A 19,990-nucleotide genomic window follows, 5' to 3' on the forward strand; every position below is an offset into this window, starting at 1 on the left:
CTGCTGTTCAGGGGTGCTGGGCTCAGAGCATCAAAGATAAACAGGCCTGGTCCCAACAGGGAGATACTCAGCTTAAAAAAATTATAATGTGCCAACCTGGAGTTTTGACTCCCAGATGAGAGACACAGCATGAAAAATAAATACCGGATCTAAGCTTGAGTTCTGCTGGTGCCATCAATATTTTTTAATAAGGGTTGTTAATAGTAATACATAAACATTAATAGAGAAGAAAGGAGATCCTATCCCTCATATCTTCAACCCAAATTATTGAGCTTCCTTTTCTGTGTAGCAGCACAGCTTCCTCTTGACTCTGGTTCTGAGTTTGTGGGGTTGGGCAGGACTGGAAAGTTTCAGTTCTCAAGACCTTAATTTCTCCAACACAAGTGAAAAAACAGAACTTATTAATCATGGTTCCCAGCCAAAATTTACAAGGCTGTTTCCCCTACAATTCACCCTCTGACTCGCAGCACCATTTTCCCTAGGTTGCTTTTCCTCCACGTTCCCCACAAGCTTTGTTTTTCAGTGTGCCTGCTCTTCAGGCTGCATTCTTTGCCACCATGTGCTTTCAGAGAGAGTGACTAGAAAAATTATGAAAGGGTGATAAAGTACCTTAGAGAGTGGAGCACACTGACTTTTAAACTATCATTCATTAGACTATCAAATGGAAAATCAATTGTTGGCGACCTTCCTATTTAAGCTCAAATAGACTGTGTGCTGCTATCCTGCTCCAGCCCCTTCTCACCTCTTCCTGCCTTGAACAGGCCTCTCCCTCTCCATCTTTTCACCTCAGGAAGCTCTGCCTCCTTATTTTGCATCTCCCTGTATTGAGGGCAATGGTACAACTGCACTAAACTTGCAGAATAAGAAGCAAGACAGATCTGCTTCTGTTGGTCCTTCATTGTAGTTCATGCTGTTTTTTCATCTTTATATAAGTTGCCCTTCTTAACATCTCTGGGAGGCAGATCAGTATCACCCATGCTTAACTTGAGATAAGCTGCATAGTCCAAAACTGCACTGGGTAGGAGGTCTTTTGGAAAAAGCAGATACAGATGTTGAACTTCCTAACTACATGTCTTTGGTCTTCATCTCAAAATCATCCTCCTGATGACCTGTGGAGAAATAGTGGCTGCTGTGCTCTTTCTCACACCCCAGGACTTCTCAAATGCCATGGTGTCTGTAGCTCGCAAGATGGGTGTGCATCTCTGTATTGTCTTGTGTAACATTGTGTACGCCTCAGAGTACAGCCCTGCAAAGTTGTTGAATGATAATGTGGTTGCTTTCTCACCTGGTCCCAGTTGTGCTGAAGAAATCTGGTAGGTGAATCACAGGCACAGCTGCACAGGTGCACTTGCTAAATCTTCATGGTGGAGAGACTTGCGTGGCCCAAGACTGTGCAGCAAGCATGTGGAAAACCAGAAAAATCCCTAATGTGTTATAAGAACATCTTCTCTGATCACCTGACTTGGAAACTTGGATTTGGCTTTAAATTTATTTTTTTTAAATACAGTTTTATAATTTTCAGCATAACCTGTGGGATACTGAAGGTGCAGGGCTTGAACATGAACTGTTGCATTTGTCAAGGAAGTTGGTGGGAGGTTTGTGGGTTGTAGGAAGGAAGAGTTTTGAGCAGCCGTTGGATCAGTTCTGTAAATAGACTCGTTGGCTGAAGAGCATGTTTTGTTTAGAAAGTGTGAAACCCTTCACAAAAATCTTTTCATATTATTACCTAGCAGAGGAAGCAGAGCTCAATGGAGTCAGCCGTGTTTAGAGTTTGTGAACCATTCGTTCAGATTTATGTGCTGCCACCTCAGGTTAGGAACAAAATAATCTGTTTTCCTCTCCTTTTGTAGAAGAAGAGGTAGAACTTGGAATGGGTTTCAGTCAGAAGTGAGATTTAAATTGTTGTATTTATCACAGTGAATGATAAAGACTGATTAAAACAATAAAATCAATTTATTTATAGAAAAATATTAGAAGATAATTAGCATTTCTGGATAGCAGGGAGGCAGAAAAAGCAATATTTTACCTAGCATCCACAGAGACTTGCAGGCAGCTACCTATATGATAGTCATCTGTCCATATGAGCATTCCATCACTTCTCCAACAGTGGTTGCCCTTTTCCCATGGATCTTTTTCTCTATCATTGTCAATTTTTTATTTAAAAATTGCTCCCTTTTCTGAATTTTTAGCTTTCAGAAGGTCCTCTGAAGTTTTCACTCTGTTCTGATGACACATGTGATAAGGAGTGACTGCTAACAAAATTCAGAGAAAAATGTAACCAGAAAGCCTACTGAAGGTGGGTTTCCTTTTCCTGTAGTCAGAAATTGTCCTCCTGGAAACACACAATAGCCACACTCACTGTGGTGTGCCACATTGCTACCAGAGTAGCATCATGTTCTTGTTTGTTCAGAGTTCACCCCTGTGATGGCCAAGTGGCCTCACCGTAATAAAAAGTAATATTCTCTTCTCAGGTTAAGAGACCTGCCTGGGTACAATGGGAAGCTGAAATTGTCACTTGCAGTTTATGGAATAATCTGGTGTGGTGCTGCAGCAAACCACCATCACAGGTTTCCTGTGATGTATCAGCACCAAAACCAGAATAGTCAGTACAGAAATAAGAACTCCTATTCCCAGATAAAAAACAACACAGATGGGGGTTTTATCATCTGTGATACTTCTTCATGCTGTAATTGGAGACATTTGATAGCAATATTATAAGAGGAACCATACATAAAAACTGTGTGGAGTTCCCTACAATATGGAACTGAGCTGTGAAGCAGTAATTTTATTATTAGCTTTTAACATCAGTATTAGCTTTTTAACATTAAAGTGTACATTACCCAAGCAGAATCCCTAAACTATTCATTTTGGCTTTAGTGATAGAAGAAATTAGAGATCTAGTTCTAAGCAAAAGACTGAAGAGATATAATCCCATTACAAAAAAAAAAAAAAATTCCAAAGTTTTTGGCTTTGTTATAAGTGTCAGAATTGTGGACCACAGTCACATCCTATGGAGTGGTTCAGTTTCAAAAGCAACAGAGTTCTGTGTGATCAACAGGATGCTCTACATTCCCTGTCAATGCAGGGTATGCAGTCTTGTCCATCAATTACATGATGCATAAAGAAGAAGATTTCAAGTCCTATTTCATCAAACTGGATACAGTTTAAGGAACTCTGAAGAGCCAAATGCACACACACAAAAGGGAAAGCCAACTGTTCATGTTGTAAGGTGGTAAATATGAAATACAAAGTGTGGGCAACAAGGTTGGTGAAATTCTGTTCACTAATATTTTTGCCATGGGTTTGTATCAGCAAACATTACATCAATGTGGCATCTTGTGCCTGGGATACACAGGTAATAATCATGGGAGGAAGAGGCAGAAGAAAGATCTTATGTAGAGCAGTGGTTCTGTTCTGTGACTGTGTCTGGAACAGAACCACTGGTTCTTGGGTTATGTCAAGGCAACTATCACAGAAAGTGACCATGGCAGTAACAATTCTCTTGTGCATCATTGCTAAGTAACTAGAAGTTGTTTTTCCTCAGGTGTGAATTCATTATCTCTTTAGTTTTCACAGTTCCCAGAAATAAGTGCCCTTCAGATAACAGCTCTGAGAAGAGGTCAGACCCTGAGAGGGCTTCTCCCCCAAGACCCTGCTTGCAGAGGCAGAAAAAAAATTCCTAACAATGCCTCTTCTCAGAGAATATGAGCGAATTACTGAAAATTTGCTGAAAATTACTGAAAAGTTGATGCATTGCTTTCATGAAGCACAGGGGCAACAGATTATTTTGACTCCTTATTTCAACTTAACCTAGTTCCAAATGTCCTTCCATCCTAGCTGACAGCCCATATTTCCATACAACAAGAGATGTGCAGACCACTTGCTGAAATCCCAAAAGTTCAAGGACCTCTAGCCATGGAAGGTTCATCCTGAGGCTTTCTATGGTTACAGCTGTGAATTGAGGTCATCACTGGACTTTATGAATTCTGTATTTTTTTTTCTTGTAGCTTCCTGGGATTTTCCTTCTCTCATTCTGATTCTCTGTATTTACAGAGACTAAAACAAGGTGGAGCATGTGGATGCAACTGAGGCTAGATGAGTTTTGATGGGACTTATTGCAATAACAACCAGTGCAGGTAAGACAGGAAAATGTGGGAGAATTGGAAGGGGTAAACTGAAACTGGCTGACTGAAAAAAGTGGGTCAAGGGATGGACAGGAAATGAAATTGTGACTTTGAGAGGAAATCAAAGATTGGAGCTTGTTCAATTAAAAGAGAAATAGCTGGATGAGATCAGGAATGGAGGCTGGGAATGGAGAGGGAATGAAAATGAGGCAGAGATAAGGGGTAGGGATGGAAAAGATAAAGGTCTGAGTCATAGTTTTCTATGGTGGGATGGAGCAGAAAACGCCAAACTCTGGGGTGGGAGGTAAGCATGAGAGCTTAAGTACAAGAAGGCTTCTTTTGAAGGCTTAGATGGTGCCTAAAATCCCAAATGTTACTGTTTCTCTGGTGGCAGCAAAAATGTCAGCCCTAGATTATAGAGACCTACATTCAAGGTATAAATGTATCATGTATGTGTGAGGTGGGAGTCTAAGCTCACATCACAGACAGAGAAGACTTTGGGAAAGGATTTTACAACCTAAGTATCAGGATTTGTATCCACTTTTGATGTCTTAGGAAATTCCTGTGGTCCTAAGATATCCAAATGACCTGAAGGGACACCTTATTTCAGACAACTGTGTTCTACCTGCACTCAATTCAGTCCCAAGAATCCAGAGAAATGGGACACAGAGAGCCTATGCCTCATTTTCTGCAGACTGTGCAGAAGATAAAGCACAAGCTTACATAAATATAAGCCTTGCATACAGATAAATAAATGTATGTGTCTACATTTGCATTCTGCATCTGAGTATTTGAATTCTTGTAGTCTGAATGTTTGTGAAACCTGCAGGCATGATGTTTCTCTCAATCCTCACCAATGTTTGGACATAGAGTTGATACCATCATCCCTTTTCTGTTAAGTTGCCATCCTAATTCAAGTGGCAGGGAACGAATTTGCAACTTCCGGGTGCACAACATGGAAAGAGGTACTCCATGAGGAACTCCTTTGGTCTTCTGTTTGTTCTTTCAAATCCTAGCAAATGAGATATAGGTGTATGTCCAAAACCTGGATGTCTGCTAGGCAAACTGTACTGGGGAATGCCAGAATTAAAGTTTTCTCCTTTGCTGTACAACCTTTTTTCCTTACCAGTGCAGGTAAGGAAAAATCCTGTGGGGAAGAACAGAGTGCACCATGTGTTTGAAGACAACAGTGGGATGCAAACATAAGGGACTGAATTCAAGCTGCATCACTAGCCTTAATTCCAGCATTGCCTAACAAGGCAATGGCTTGGATTTCCTGCTTTAATATTGCTTTTTTCCCCTCTTCCAGTCCTACCTCCAAATTCACGTTTGGAGTGTCGTCATGAAATTTAATTAGAAAATGCTGTGTGTGAAGCAAGTGGTGCAATACTGATGATGGAGAAACTTGTGGAGAGTGGGAGGCTGGCTGCCATCATTCAACTCTTCTTCCAAAATCCATCTCCAGTTGACCCAGTTGTAAATGGGTGTTTGAACTTTCTGGCTGAGGAGTCAAAGGCAGCTTTGACACAGCACTTGTAAAACAGATAACCCACTTGTTGGATATAGGAGTTAAAGGACCTTACTCTTGGAGTCCTGGATAATTGGTCTGGATCCTAGGATGTGGTAGGGTGGACTGGTAGCATGATTAAATGGTTTTCTCAACCAAAGGTAGATAAGTAAGTGCTAAAGCAAAGTTCTCTACTTCCTGTGTCATTCTAGTCTTTTGAGGTCTCTTATCTGCCTGTATAGAAGAAAAATCACTTCTGTGGAGAGACATGACATGAAAATAATGCTGAGTAAACAGTCAAGTCTGAAGGGATGAAGGAAGTCAAAAGTTATCTGTCAATGAGGAGGTAAGTATCTTTTGGGGTCTGTTTGCATTCCCATTTTCTTTAATCATGGTGTTCTCTGGACCTCAAGAAATGGAAGAGCAGGATGAGAGGGACTAGGCCACTCTTCTATACAACTCCTTCACCTTAGTCCTTTTTTGTTTACAATTTGTAGAGCTTCTCTCTCTTCTTTTTCCTTCACCAATTGAAGGTGATCTTTTCCAAATGGTCCTTCTTATCCAGAAGCTGGAAGATTTAGACTCATCTATACTGAATATTTAAGCTCAGGTAAGCTTTCTGAGTGGGATTGTCATATATGCCTTAGGACACCTTAGACCTAGAGACTTTCCTCATCTCTGGTGAAGTGACTGGGCTTATTCACCCTGGGTTTTCTGGTGTGGCTACAAAGCAGGCATCTCCTTGGGCGACTTAGTCTTCTCACAGTCAAAAAGGAACAAGTCACTTAACAAAGAAGGAGCTGTATTGGGTTTTGATTACATTTCAAGGTTTGTGTTTTCTGTTTTGTGGCTTCTGAGCCTTTTCACTGCACATGGACTATCTCTTCATACTTGTGCCACGTGGGTAAGACAACTGTGTTTTTTACACAAGAAAAATATAATTCCACTTAACACAGAACGAGAAGCAATAGGCACAAATTGAAATACAATCAAATTCCATCTGAATTCAAGGAGACACTTTTTCTCTGTAAGTCTGGTCAAACACAGGAATAGATTGCCCAGAGATGTTGTAGAGCCTCCATCTGTAGAAATATTCAAAAACTGTCTGGACACAATCCTGGACAACCTGTTTTATTTGACCCTGCTTGGGCAGTAGGGTTGTACAGGAGGACTTCAAGCCTCACTGGTTCTGTGACTCAGGAGATGCAGATTCTAGAAAAAGGTAAACACCTTTTGCATCAGAGCCCTCTCTCAGCTTGCTTGGAAGCAGAATGCCACTGTTCAGGTGGCTGAGAGAAGTGATGATTTCTCTAGTTGCAGCCTACCAATATGGTCCTTCTCATAATTTCTTCTATCAGGTCAGGCAGCCACCTTCCCTCTTCTCTGTGTCCTGGGAACACCTACACCTGGAAAACATAAGTCCTGAGAAGATGGCATGCCATTTTTAATGTGTTTCACTTTTGGAGCAGCATCACCTCTTTGCAGCTTAGCTGCTCTTACATGGTAGTATAAGTTGTTTTCCTGTCAGAGAGGGATTTGTAGCCTGCAGCCTCTTACAACAATAGCAGTGATACTGCTGGTCATTTACTTTGCTTCCTGCTACGCAGCTATGCCACATCATTCAAGCAGACCTGCAGTACCTGTAGAAAAGGAGGTACAGTACAAGTAGGGCCTGGGTATTTTAAAATCAGACAATGGACACTTAAGCATTCATGCAGAAAAATGTTTTATTGTAGTGAAGTTACACAGGAGAAAAATGTCTCCCTGCTTCTGGTTTAAGGCTATGCTGACCCATAAAAGCACATTGCACTTCCAGTAATTTTTACAAGTTTATAAGAACACCTGCTATTTTCTTTTTTGTCTTTTTTTTTTCAATTAACTATAACTATTTAAAGCTGGAATCCAGAATATTTCCTTGTAGGAGTTTTGGTTTCTTTTTTCCTTCTTGCTTTCTTTCTTGCTTTTCCTTTCTTTGCCTGTCCAGTTTATTTAGTCTAAAAGCACCTCAGGACACATGAGGGTTACTTCATACTTTCCCATGATGACCTCATAGGGCTCTAACCCCAGGCTCAGTGTACAACACTATGCTGCATAGTGGTCAGATCATTCCTATCACCAGCAAGCAGGAAGATGAAATGGCAGCAGGTACAGGGAAGAGCGCTGAAGTGACCTAGATGACAGAAAAGCTCTTCCCCCATTAGGGTAACTGCCAACCCACGTTTAATGCAAAATATCAGCAGAGCACTGCATCAGCCTGGCAACATACACATGGAAAATGGTACAGGGTCTGTGACCATACAGAAAACAAGAAGAAGGTGAGACAAATTCTGGACCTGCCAACCTTGTAATTGTCATCTGAGGAAAACAAACACAACACTGTTTATCATCTGCTAACTAGTCTTCCCACACAACAGGTTATATACAGCATGCTAACTTATATTTTTACATAATATACACAGGTCTTCACCAGCAACAACTCTTGTGGTGAAAGGATGTGACATGTCAAGCTGACTGACACTTCAGAAAAAAAAGTTTATGCAGAGCTAGCTTATTCTTTGTCTCTTGAAAGTAAAATCCTACAAATGATTAGCAAGATGTCTATTTTTACAATATTTACTTTGTACAGTGCAAAGAGGAAGGACAGGCTTTTTATACATAGGACTCCTTAGCATACTGGATCTGCTCCACCTCAAAAACTGGCTGGCTGCACCTCCGAGCCACATATTCAAGTTTGTTCTTTTGACAAGACTCAGACATGGCTCTCATCCGGTAGACTCCTGGGGTCACGGGTAAATTTACACGGGAGTTTACTCCTACGGTGATGCTGAAGGTTTCAGTTTCCAGGTCAGAATCCTTTGTTGCAGAAATTCTGGCACTGCGTAGATCCCTCAGATCCATATGTGCTGTGTCCTGTGCACTGTGGCTGCATGGATAAGGCAGCAAAACATCCTGGTTTGATGCTGCTAATCTCAGAGTCTGAACCGTGAGATTTTGAGAGGGAACTTTAGCAGCCAGGCAGTTTTTAACAGCCTCTTCATAAGAGGGTGGTCTTCTAGGGTTTTTCTGGTCTACCTCTCTGAACACTTCATCAACCGATCTGAGACGGGGCCTTTGCTGATATTCCACAGGCAATTGCTTGTCATCATTACAGCTGCCCTCCTGGACAATTCTACAGGAAAACTGATCTTCTTTCTTTGTGAAACTGTCCCTCTGAAAAAACATGGGTTTTCCAGGCCCCCAGCTCTGGGTTTTTATTAGTGTTTTCCTGCGGTTTGCAAAAGAGAATGACATGGAATGCTTTTTGATCTCTCTGCTAGGTGTACTGCCATCTTCAGTGGCCTTGGTGGAAAAGGACTGAGGCCTATTTAAAAAGGTTTTTTTGGGACTAGAGGGCGAAACTATGGGGGAGCTGGTGAAAACTGAGCCATCAGAGCTCTCCAGGGAGCAACTGGAGGATGTTTTGGGTAGAGAGTCAGTTGATAATTGTGAAGGTAAGCCTGCAAGACGTTCCTCCAGTGCCTCCATCCATAGCAGTTTCTGCTGAACTGGAAAATTGTCCTCACTTTTGTTTAGCCTTTGTTTCCTTATTGTGTCATCAAGGCAGTTCTGGAAGGACAGGTCTGACTCTGAGTACCTCCTGTCCATTATGCTGATGTCATTTCTGAAATTAGTCAGGGAAGGGGCAGAGACATTTGTTGGATATCTTCTGCTCACAGTAGCACTCCTCCCTTTGGCCTGCTCCATTTCAGGGGTACAGGGGCTGCCTTCTGCTTCAGGATCTGGGCTGTCATAGGCAGAGTCATTCTGATGAGCTGCACAGAGTTGTTCTGTGGGGAGAAAGCAGACATTAGTAGTTTTCGCTGACCACCTGAGGATGAAAGAGAAATACACATAGAGAGTTCAGAAGAGGGCTTCAACAATCTTGAACCCTCTGTATTTCCACAGATATATTCACATATCAAATTCAATAATTTGGCCCAGCAGCCCCAGTTGGTGATATCCCCAGCCCCTTCTCATACCTGTGGAGCTGTCTGTGTGCTCTGGTGACTCCTCAGCCAAGGCACAGGCAGGGAAGGCAATGTCCCCCTCAAATATTTCCATGCAGTTGTTTATGAGGAACTCCACCAGCACTGTCACCTGCACACACAAAACAGCCCATTTCAGTCAAGACAGATTGAAAATTCTTTCCCCACCCTGTCTGCTATCTTTGTAGGAAGGACAGCACAGAGCACAGTGGCTTCTGCCAAAATCCTGGCTTGAGATCTAAGGGTGAGTTCCCCATGGGGAATAAGGCCCAATGCTGCAAACAATACAGACAAAACACCATCAGCCACAGCTTTGGCCTCGCTGCCTGAGGCCCAGGGGTGACAATGGCCACGGGTGCCCCTGGCCCTCCACATGCAAAGGCTGCAGGAGCTGTGCTGTGACTGTGGGGGCTGCAGGGCAGCTGCTGCTTTGCTCAGCACCCCCAAAGCCCAGGGGTGCTGCTGTGTTCAGCTGCTGCCATGGCCGTGGGATGGATCCCTATGGATGGCTCTCAGTTGCCCCGAGGGAGCGGCTGCTCGGTGAGTCCAGCGCACCTTGTCGTTCATCTCCTTCTGCACTTCCAGCGGGAGCGCGCTGTCCGTGCCTGGGCTCAGCAGATTTGGGCCAATGCAGATGGCCAGGTTGCTGGAGTCCATCCTGTTGGTCTCAGCATTTTGGCTGATGTGGTGGAGCAGAGAGAGCAAGAGCTTGAGCAAGACGAGGTTTGGTCTCGGCAGCTTGTCAGCCACCCTGTGGGAACACAAACAAAATGTCACGTTAGTTGATGGTGCAGAGGCCTCTGCTTCTTGATTTGAGCAAGTCTCAATTAAACTTAGAGTGATACCACTTCCTCCAGAAAGGGGCATGTGTGTGCTCTCTGTATCTTTCAGAAATCCCCATCTGCAGCTGAGTGTGGGGTTAATTATGAGACCTTGAATGACAAGGTCTTGACTGAAAGGCAGCATTGCAGAAGTCCATGTACTGGCATAGATGAGGTGACATCAGGAGATGTCACTGGAGGCTTCCCAATGCCTATGGTTGTGCTGTGGGGCTTTCAAAGCACTCCCAGTCAGTCCCCACAGCTACTGTTCCTGAAGAGCAAAACACGGTGGTGGTCTCCATGTGCCCAAGCTCACCCCCAGCAGCTGTGGAGGCCCCGTGTCAGTGCCTGTCCCACAGCACCGTGACTGTGTTAGCTGAGGCACTGCAGCCTCTGCCCTGTTCCTGCATTGGTGGTTTCATAAAGCAATCTGAAGTGACTTCAGGAAGTGCTGCTGCTGGAGCCCTCTAAACCAAGCCCCGTGAAGCAATAGCAAGCTGATACAAATGACAGGCTTTTAAGTGAGACTCTTGATTTTGAAAGACACTGTTGGCCTCTACCAGCTGCTCCATTACATTGGCACTGGTTGCAAAATTTCCTGGTTGAAAAACTTACTCTTTCAATTCTTCAATTTTTTCTTGCTTGCTTGGCTTCTCTAGAGCTTGCATCCATTTCTCATAGAGGTCAGCTGATAGGAGTTTGGAGGGAATATTTCGGAGAAAATCCTGCAAGGCCAAGAGATTTAGATGAAGTTTTGACACTATCCCCGAGCACAGAGAGGGTATTACTGTCATCTGGGCTCTAGCAGGCTGACTTGAGCTACCTAACCATCAGCACTGACAGAGAAGTACAACGCACAAGTGCACTTGCACTTGTGTAGTAACAGGATCCAGCTTTCAGTTGTTTTTCCTTCGCTCACAAATCTCACTATTGCTCACTGGGAGGATGCTGAGCAAGAGAACAAAGTGAGTTCCCTCAGGAAATCAGCAGCCTAACAAGTAGGACTGACAATCAGGTAGAAAAGGCCAAATTTCCCTAAGCTTGAAGAATTCAGTCTGGCTTAGTTCTGGCTTTGGCCAAGAGTCCCACCTAGATCAGCTCAGAGCACTGGATTGATCCTGTGCATATTAGCAATGTCCTCCCTCCAGTGTAGCTCAGAATTACTCACCTTCAAAACCACTGCCAGCAGGTGCACAGATTTGCTTTTCAGATCAACATTCCCGCCTTTGTTTAGGTCCTCCTTCAACTCCTTTCGTGCTTTCTCATTGGCAGTTTTTCTGAATATCCCTTCAGTAGAAGGTCCTTTCATATATAATATGGCTAGGAGATCCTGCAGGGAAAAAATCAGGAATGGAAGAACAGTTACATGGATGAAGGAAGTAGCAGATGAGTATTTAGAAATGGAAGAAAAATTGTCTGGAGGTACACTGTACTGTGGTTAGTTCAGTATCTAGTTCTTGTTCCAAGTACATTACATGGGAAGTAGTCTTGATTTTCCCTTAATCCACCTTCTTTTTGAACTGACGAATTCCACTAACTTCACTGGAGCCATCCTTGCTGACTTTTAGAAGGCAGCAAGGGATGGCTTAAATCTAAGTTCACATTCCCTGTCTCACAAGCCAGGCAAATATTACTTAGCAGAGACAAATGCATGTCTATTGGGAAAGCCAGTTCAGTGGAAGAACTGTTACGAGACCATTTTTATTCAGAAGTTATTGTTTAGGTATTTTTTTGTGACAGTCCATAGCTGAACGCTTGTTTTTCATGGAAATACAGAAATCCTTGGAAGTTTATGCTTCTGAAAGATTTATTTAAATTACTTATTTAAGATCACGGATGATTATATTAAGAAGCAGATCTTTCATTCCTGGTCCTGGATTCTCTACATTCCAAGTTACTTCCAGTGAAGGCTGGGCAAAACCCTCAGATCTGACTCTTTCTACATCTGGGATGGGCCCTGGGATTATCAGGGGCGTGTGTGTTGGGAAACACCAGTATCATCTCTTGGATGATGCAGCAGAAGTACTGGGTATCCTGCCTCACATTTAAGTCAGAGGTATCACAGAATCATAGAATGGTTTGGGCTGAAAGGGACCTTAAAGATTGTCTTATTCCAACCCCCTGCCATAGGCAGGGACACCTTTCATTAGACCCAGTTGCTCCAAGTCCCATCCAACCTGGCCTGGAGCACTTCTAGAGATGGGGCAGCCACAGTTTCTCTGGTTGACCTCATTACCCTCACAGCTAAGAATTTCTTCCCAATGTCCAATCTAACCCTGCTGTCTGTCAGTTTGAAGCCATTTCCCTCTTGTCCTGACACTTCAGGCCTTTGTAAACAGTTCCACTATAATGGTACCTCCTTACCTGGACTGGCTGGGGCAGTGTGTCATCTTCCCCACAGATATGTGCCAGAGGATGGCCAAACAGAGGGATTTTGCCACCCAAGTCTAGCTGTCCTGAGGAATTTCTTTTGGTAAGGCTTTGTCTCAGAGTAAATGACTGCGATATCACCTTCTTTCTTTTCTTTGTTGCATCTGCTGCAAGTAAAAGGGAAACAAAAGATCAATTTAAAAATTAAAAATTAAAAAAAAAAAAAACAAAACCCAGAGCACTATGTGGTCTTTCATTTGTGTGCAGTGCAGGGATGTATGTTGAAACAAACCAAACTGGGGGAAACTGAAAGACAACTAAGTGGTTACTAGGGAAACAACTGCCTAAACTGTAGAACTGTGGCCATAGCCCTAAGGCCACCACCTTTCCTGTTTTGGGTTGGGTGCTTTTTACATTCTAGTCACTGTTTCTTCTTAGAGAGTGGGAACATACAAGGCACAGAACATTTATAGAGATTTTTGATATTGCAGTAGTTTCTCTGATAACTCTGAGGCAGATATACCGCTTCAGCAGCTGGCAATGACAACAATTTTCACTACATGCTCTGGTTGTGCCCCTGCCTTAGGGCAGGAGTAGAAGTAGGGGCTTCTAGTTTTTGACCTCTTTCACAGCCTGAAAGGAAAACATGTGGCTCCAGCTCTGCCAGCTCTGCAGCCAGCTCTAATGACAATGCTCCTAGAGCTGGTGCTTGCCCCCCCGCCAGAGGAACATACTTGCTCCAGAGGATGGGAGCATCAAAGTGCTCACTGGCTTCATGGTTAGAAATCTCTTAGCATGGGTTTTGCATCTGCTTCATCAAGAGGAGGGCCAGGAATTTTAAGAGGATAGTTGTATTGGGGTGGGGTGTGCCTTTTTTCCCCTTTCACAAACAGTGAGAGAAGGAACCTTTTGTGAAAAAGATTTCTAAAGGATTTGCCTTCTGCAAATTTGCAATTAATGTCATGCCTTCTACTCCAAAATTAAGTTGTCTTACCCAGATGAGAAATTCTTAGGACCTCTGTTTGTGATTTAGCATAAGCTCTTGGTAGGTAGGGGTTAAAAAAATTTGAGAAAGTCACCTAACATTATAGTGTAATTTAAAATATTCGTTTCTGATACTCTTAAAAACTGATCTGATATGATCGTTTGCTCCAAATGTGACCCTGCCCTATTAATGGTCTGCTCTGGGTTGTTTACAGCTGCTGAGGTTTTGCATGGTGAGGAAAAACAAGTGTTGGTGCTGCTGCCAAGAGAGTTTATTTATTGTGGTGTGCAACATCTGCTACAGTACTCAGTACTCACTTGAACTGCCACACCTCAAAGGCGATGCTTGAGTGAGAAAGAAACACATTTACTTCCTATTGCTACCAGGGAACGGGAATACAAGACCTCTGGCACTCAGCACTCTGCCAGTGAGCATATAGGAAAGAAGCAGCTTGCAAATGAGTGGCATTCCAGGGCTTAAGCCCTCTCCTGGGTGCGAACTGTGGCTTGCCCTCCAGGAGGGGGAGCAGGCAGTTTCGGGTGGTTTTGCACAAGTGCCCGCTTGCAAACGTTATATAAGAAGGCAGTTCCTCAGTTTGTTTTTGAAACTCACCATTGGAGAGGCAGAGTCTGTCTTCAGTATCTGCTGGGATTGACAGAGGACACTTCTTGGCATCAGCCTGCAAAAAATATGCTAGGTTACAGAGCTGCCACAGTAGTGAGAACCACCAGCAAATTGCTGCAGCTCCTCAGAAATCTGGGGAGGCTCTGAGGAATAACCAGACAAGCCCAACACCTGCTAAAGGTGTGCCTCAGCCCAGGACTGACACTGCCTCGCAGCCTGGTAGAGGGGTCTGTGTTAAACTCTGCAGCCAGACACCCCAGTCATGCTGGCAGGTCACAACCCTGAGCTCTGTCAAGCTGCACTTTTGATCCAGAGAAGCCGTAGTCGGACACAGCCTCCTTTTTTGTGTCCTCCCCGGCACCGGAAATTTCCTCCCAAACTCCTCAGGGGAGCCTTGATGGCTTTGAAGCCTTCAAAATCCCTGAGCAAAACTCCTGGTGAGCCAGGGGAATGCACAGACTGCCCACAGAAATGCCCTGCTCCCTCTGCTCAGTGCGGCACAGAGGCGCCTTTGAAGAGCTCTGCCCGTTCCTGGGTGAGGGTAGGCAGCCAGCGGCTGCTGGAGGAGTCACCCCCACTTTGCTAAGGTATCTCACACAGTACCCACGAAGGATCCAGGAAAATGTAAGGGCTGCTTACCTCTGTCTGGCACTCAATCAGACTCTCCATGTTCCCAGCATTGAGTGTCTTTGACTAGGCAAGAAAACAAAGACACTTTGAGCAACTGAATCCCACAGTTTGGAAATCAGAGCTTTTCAAAGTCACTAGGTTGACAGAGCTGAAATAATTAAGATACTCACAGTATTACAGCTGCTTAACACTTTCATTAGGAGTTTGATTGGAGGAGCTCTGGACAGTCTGGTTTCCTTCAGTCCTTTTGTTTGCCTGTTTGTTGAACAGGGAATGGACAAAGAGTCTTGTAAAACTGCACCCTGCTTGGCTTTCTCCTCTGCAAGCCAATCTAGCGTGTATGATCCTGAACCAGCAAGATCTCCCACACAAGGGAACTATAAAGCCCTTCTCTGGAAGGTCATTCAGCCCTGCTGCCCTATCTGCCTCCTGATTCAAACAAAATAAAAGCAGTTTTCCATTTTTAATCCATGCAAAAAGTGAGCAAGTGGTGACAGCTATGTATGGTCATTAATCTGCGCACCCGAGGCTGAGCAACTCCGTCAGCTCTGCCCATGAGCTATGCTTAGTGGGTGCACCTCTCCCCCATGTACTTTTTTGTACATCTCTGTGCAACTGCATCTGAAGCTCTCCACTGATTTCAACCATGATGCCACAGATTTTTTCAAAGGCAGTACTTACCCAAGAAGTGAATCCAGCCAGAGCTCCTTCACCTCCCGTGAACTGCAGAGGAAAGGAGAAACAGCATCACTCCCCACTGCTACTAATCCTTTGGACAGAGGCAGCGACTAAACAGTGCATACTGCGTGTACTGCCTTATATATGCAGAAGGGGCAGGTGGAAATTCACAGGCAGGAAGAAGCATCATGGGGCAGGACCGAGACACTACCGAATTTATGGCTTCCTCTTTCCTTTTAGAGGAGATGCTTTTCTGGGTTTTCCCCCCCGCCTTAAAGAAAAAAAAAGAAACTCTGGTAGCTATTATGGATGGAAAAGATGAGACACTTGCCAGGTAAAGGTTCCAGCTATCATCACCAGCATGAGGTGAGATGTGCAGAGGGGGCTGCAGTGTGGGCAGCTTCTCTTTACCATTAAAGGGCAGTGGGTACAGTCTGTCCTTTGCTCAGACTCATTAGATTTGGCAGTTCTAAAATGCACTGCCAGATCAAGCTACACTAAGAGCAGTGAAAACAATGGGGCGATGGAATAGACAAGATTCAGAGAAATGTTTCTTTATAACTTTTTTAAAGCTAGTTGCAACAGTTTACTGTCTACAAGCAGATGTAGACACACATTTTGTCAGTACTAAGTAGTTCTTGAGAATCTAGTTACTGGACATTTATAGACAAAGTGGTGTTATGTAGTAATTTAGTAATGTATGACAATATGTAATTAAAAAGTCTTGTTTAAAATAAATCTCAGTAAGACATATTTGTGTGCACATATTAAAATTTGATTCAACCAAAGAGATAAAAAAAAAAACTAGGAAAAATCTACCTCTGCTTGTACCATTCTGTTGCTGACTGCCCCCCAACTTGAGCATATCAGGAATACAGCACTCGCTCTACCAGCCATTATGAAAATTCATTAAGATTTGATGTTAAACATATGATATTATTTCTACTGATTTATTGACTGAGGTAAATTACAGCCCTGGCTGTCAGTCTACTGATCTTATGAAAAGGAGGAATTAAGGCTGAGAGTCAAGATTGGGAATTCTTCAGTAGTGGATTTAGGTGGAAAGCACCCTTGTAAAACTGTGGCCTTTCTGCTGCTTCCCTCGTGGATGCTCTGTTTCACATGTGCAGAGGATGGGGCTGTCTTAGCACAGCTCTTTGCAGATGCACGTAATGGCTACATCTGCTGCTGAATTCACCCTCAAAGCCTCTTTGTGTAGCCACATCAGACCCAGTCAGGGTACTACTGACCCTGTTTCATGCAGAATGGAAAAGGAACAGAGGGGTGATCTCGGTTTGATTCTGGCAGAAATCCAAAGCACAAATTCCCTTTTGGTTCGATAGAGATGTGTCCAGAAGAGCAAATGGAGACTTGCTCTGTTTTTGTGGGAGGAGTTGCTATAGTCACCTTTTAAGTCCTCCTGAGGCCCATCATTTCCATGCTATTGTAGTGGCACTGGTCTGGTGACTTGTTTGGGGCTGAAACTTACAGCAATATCAATCAACTAGTCTGCAGCCCTGTGCATTTACCACTGATTTTTTTACTCATTGCTCTAGCTGATTTTTTGTTAATTATCAGTCCCATGACATTTGTAATTTCTCAACTAAATTCCATGGGCTGCTGCACATGCTTGCAGAAATATTGTCATCCTGTCATCCTATGTCACTTTCTCCTGAGAATTTCTTTTAAGGATCCTTGGCAGCTGCAGCATCACTGCTGATAGTTTCAGTGGGATTCCTCAACAAGAAAGATCTGTTTTTCATTACATTTGTTAAATGTATATCCAAACATACCTGTCTGTTAAGCATCTTGGAGGGGTCCTATGCAGTTCAATTCTGCTTTCCCCTCACTTCCAGCACTCTGCACAGACAAATACGTCTGAGCTCAGTCTGTTCCATGATTAAGACATAGGGTTGATCTGGAAAATGTGTGACTTGTGAGTTTAATGGGTGGTGCTTAGCCAGGCCAGAAGCTCAGATTTCAGTTCTGGCACCAGCTGTACACAGAGCACTGGGCTTTGTGTTTCCCAGGGGACAATACGGTAATGGGTGATGTATTGGTAGCACATCACCAGGCTGTCCACTGGCACACACTGCTGTATCTCTATCAATTAGTTCTTATCCATTAACAGTTGTGGGGATATAATGGCTGTTGTATGTGGAAGGTGTGTGTATAGGCCTGCCCATATGAAAAACAATTTGATTTTTTTACCCTCCTTATATCATTCTTTATTTAATAGCTCTTTTATGGTGTGTGTCACAAACACTTAAGTCATGCCAAAATTACTTTAGAGCAGCCTATTTTATTACAAATAAGCAGTGATCCTAAAATGCTATGGTTTGGCAGAATACTTGTATGGTAACACAGAGGGAATCCTGGCAGTTTTTGTGAAAAGCAGTAAGCAAGCACGTGCTGATTCCTGCCAAGCACAACAGAGCTGTGTGCAAGCTTCCAGGGTCAGAAGAGCTGCTCTCACACCTACTTGTCAGAGCAGCTTCACAGCTTCCCCATCAGCATGGAAAAGGCAACACGGGTGTAGGCCCCAAAGCCAGTCTCCACCCTGAATATTAACAGAAAAGGCCTGTCATATGAGGTGTTTACAAGTTAAGTTCCCTTATATGAACAACTTCTCTCCCTGAGGAGGCTGATTCCATCTCTACCTCCCAGTTCTGCTTTGCAGACTTGAAACTTTTGCTGTGGTCCACTCCTCCCTCAGTTTGGTACGGATCTTACAGCACGATGCATCAGAGCAATGTGTTTGTTGTACCAGAGCCACTGCCCTGGGGCAAGGAGAACAGATGGCAGGTGCCTGGGGTACACCTGGAGTTGTTTGCAGTCAATGTGTTTCTGCCAGTCAATCCCTGACTAAGTGATTGCACTGTCCCTCAAAAACACTGGATGTTTACACAAAGATCAAGGCTTGGGAGAGGCAGTGGATTTGCAAGGGTTTTGTAGGACTAGCCTGTGTAGAAGCTCTTCCCCTGCTGTGCACCAGGATGCTTCCCTCAGTTCTCCTGAGGTGTTCTACATTCACTGGAAAGAAAGCAGGAGCAGGGAGGTCCTGCAGAGCAGACAAGCCTGGGTGGATCCAGCCCTCTTAGGGACTGTATTTGCCCCTTGAGATGTGAACCATTTTCCAGGATAACAGTTTGATGCCTCTGCTTCCACTGGCTGATCCCAGCCAGCCCCTTTCTCCCCCTAGACCATGGCTGCTTTTGTGGTCCACTCCCAAGCCCTCAGCCCAGCCAGTGTTTGGAGAGAAGGCTTATGTAGCACTTGCTGCAAACATGGACCAATGGTGATTTTTGGTGATTGTCCCCTTTGTGTGAGCGCCAGTCAAGCTAGGCATTCTCTCCTCTTTTCTCTCTTACACTGTGGCTATGTGAGGGACTTTAGACAATAGCAATGAAAGAGCAACACTGATTGGCATGAGAAAGAAGCCAGGAGTTTACAGTGAAAAAAGAAATAAAGAATAAATCTGCTGTGACTGGAGACTGTTTCCTTCTCTCCTTATCAAACCACAAATGGGAAAACCCCAGCCACAGCTCACTGTTGTTTATTTCTCTTACTTTTGCAAATGTTTGACAGCATGGCTTTTAGGAAGGAGGGACTGTGTGAATGAATCCTGAAACTCACCTTTGCCCTGTTATCATACCAGCAAGGAGGCAGCGGGAGCATAGCTGTGAGGAGGGTACGGTGGAATGAGCCTGGAGCAGGGATCCTTTCAAGCCCATATAGAGCAGTGCCTTCATCAGTGCCTCTCCATGTGGAAAAGGGATTGTATTCCCATTTTGTCTTCACTGCCACAGCTGCAGTCTCCCCAGGGAACAATAGGAACATTTACCAAAATAAGGAAAGCAGTTGTGCCAAACCCAGAAAGCTGTTGGGTTGGTTGTTTTTTGGAAGGGAAAGCTCTGTACAAGCTGTCCACGAGCTCAAAGAACAAGGTGGCAACTGCGTTCCTGGAAAGAGGCCACATTTATAGATGCCTTCTGAAGGCAGCTCTGATTTCCTACCACTCTCCAGAGTCTGTTGTGGGATGCATAGACATGGTTCAGGGTTTGATCACAGAAAAGAGGTCAGACAGACCTTTGATCAGATCAGTCTCTGCTTCCTACCTGTAACAATTCAGAGCAGAAACCATCAATCCAGCCAGTGCTGAACTCCTACAGGTTTAGTCAGGTAGAGTCTGGGCTCATGCTTTTGGAAAGTGAAACGCACTGTCA

The 19,990-nt window shown here is 44.0% G+C and overlaps 2 protein-coding genes across 2 annotated transcripts in view; one reads left to right on the forward strand and one right to left on the reverse strand.

Annotated features, from left to right (window-relative positions):
* Positions 1-19,990, forward strand: part of LOC131081060 (T-cell activation Rho GTPase-activating protein-like) — a 68,009-nt gene that overhangs the window by 5,547 nt on the left and 42,472 nt on the right. The window lies entirely within an intron of this gene.
* Positions 7,500-19,990, reverse strand: part of TAGAP (T cell activation RhoGTPase activating protein) — a 44,932-nt gene continuing 32,441 nt past the window's right edge. Inside the window, exons 3-12 of the mRNA XM_058020195.1 lie at positions 15,768-15,809; positions 15,257-15,341; positions 15,096-15,149; positions 14,445-14,511; positions 12,842-13,014; positions 11,646-11,807; positions 11,093-11,202; positions 10,212-10,407; positions 9,651-9,768; positions 7,500-9,458 (exon numbers count right to left, since the gene is read on the reverse strand). Of these exons, the coding sequence (XP_057876178.1) occupies positions 8,281-9,458; positions 9,651-9,768; positions 10,212-10,407; positions 11,093-11,202; positions 11,646-11,807; positions 12,842-13,014; positions 14,445-14,511; positions 15,096-15,149; positions 15,257-15,341; positions 15,768-15,809 (2,185 nt within the window). The 3' untranslated portion in view covers positions 7,500-8,280. The remainder of the gene's footprint in view (positions 9,459-9,650; positions 9,769-10,211; positions 10,408-11,092; positions 11,203-11,645; positions 11,808-12,841; positions 13,015-14,444; positions 14,512-15,095; positions 15,150-15,256; positions 15,342-15,767; positions 15,810-19,990) is intronic.

Source organism: Melospiza georgiana, chromosome 3, assembly GCF_028018845.1.
Source record: "Melospiza georgiana isolate bMelGeo1 chromosome 3, bMelGeo1.pri, whole genome shotgun sequence".
NCBI lineage: Eukaryota > Metazoa > Chordata > Aves > Passeriformes > Passerellidae > Melospiza > Melospiza georgiana.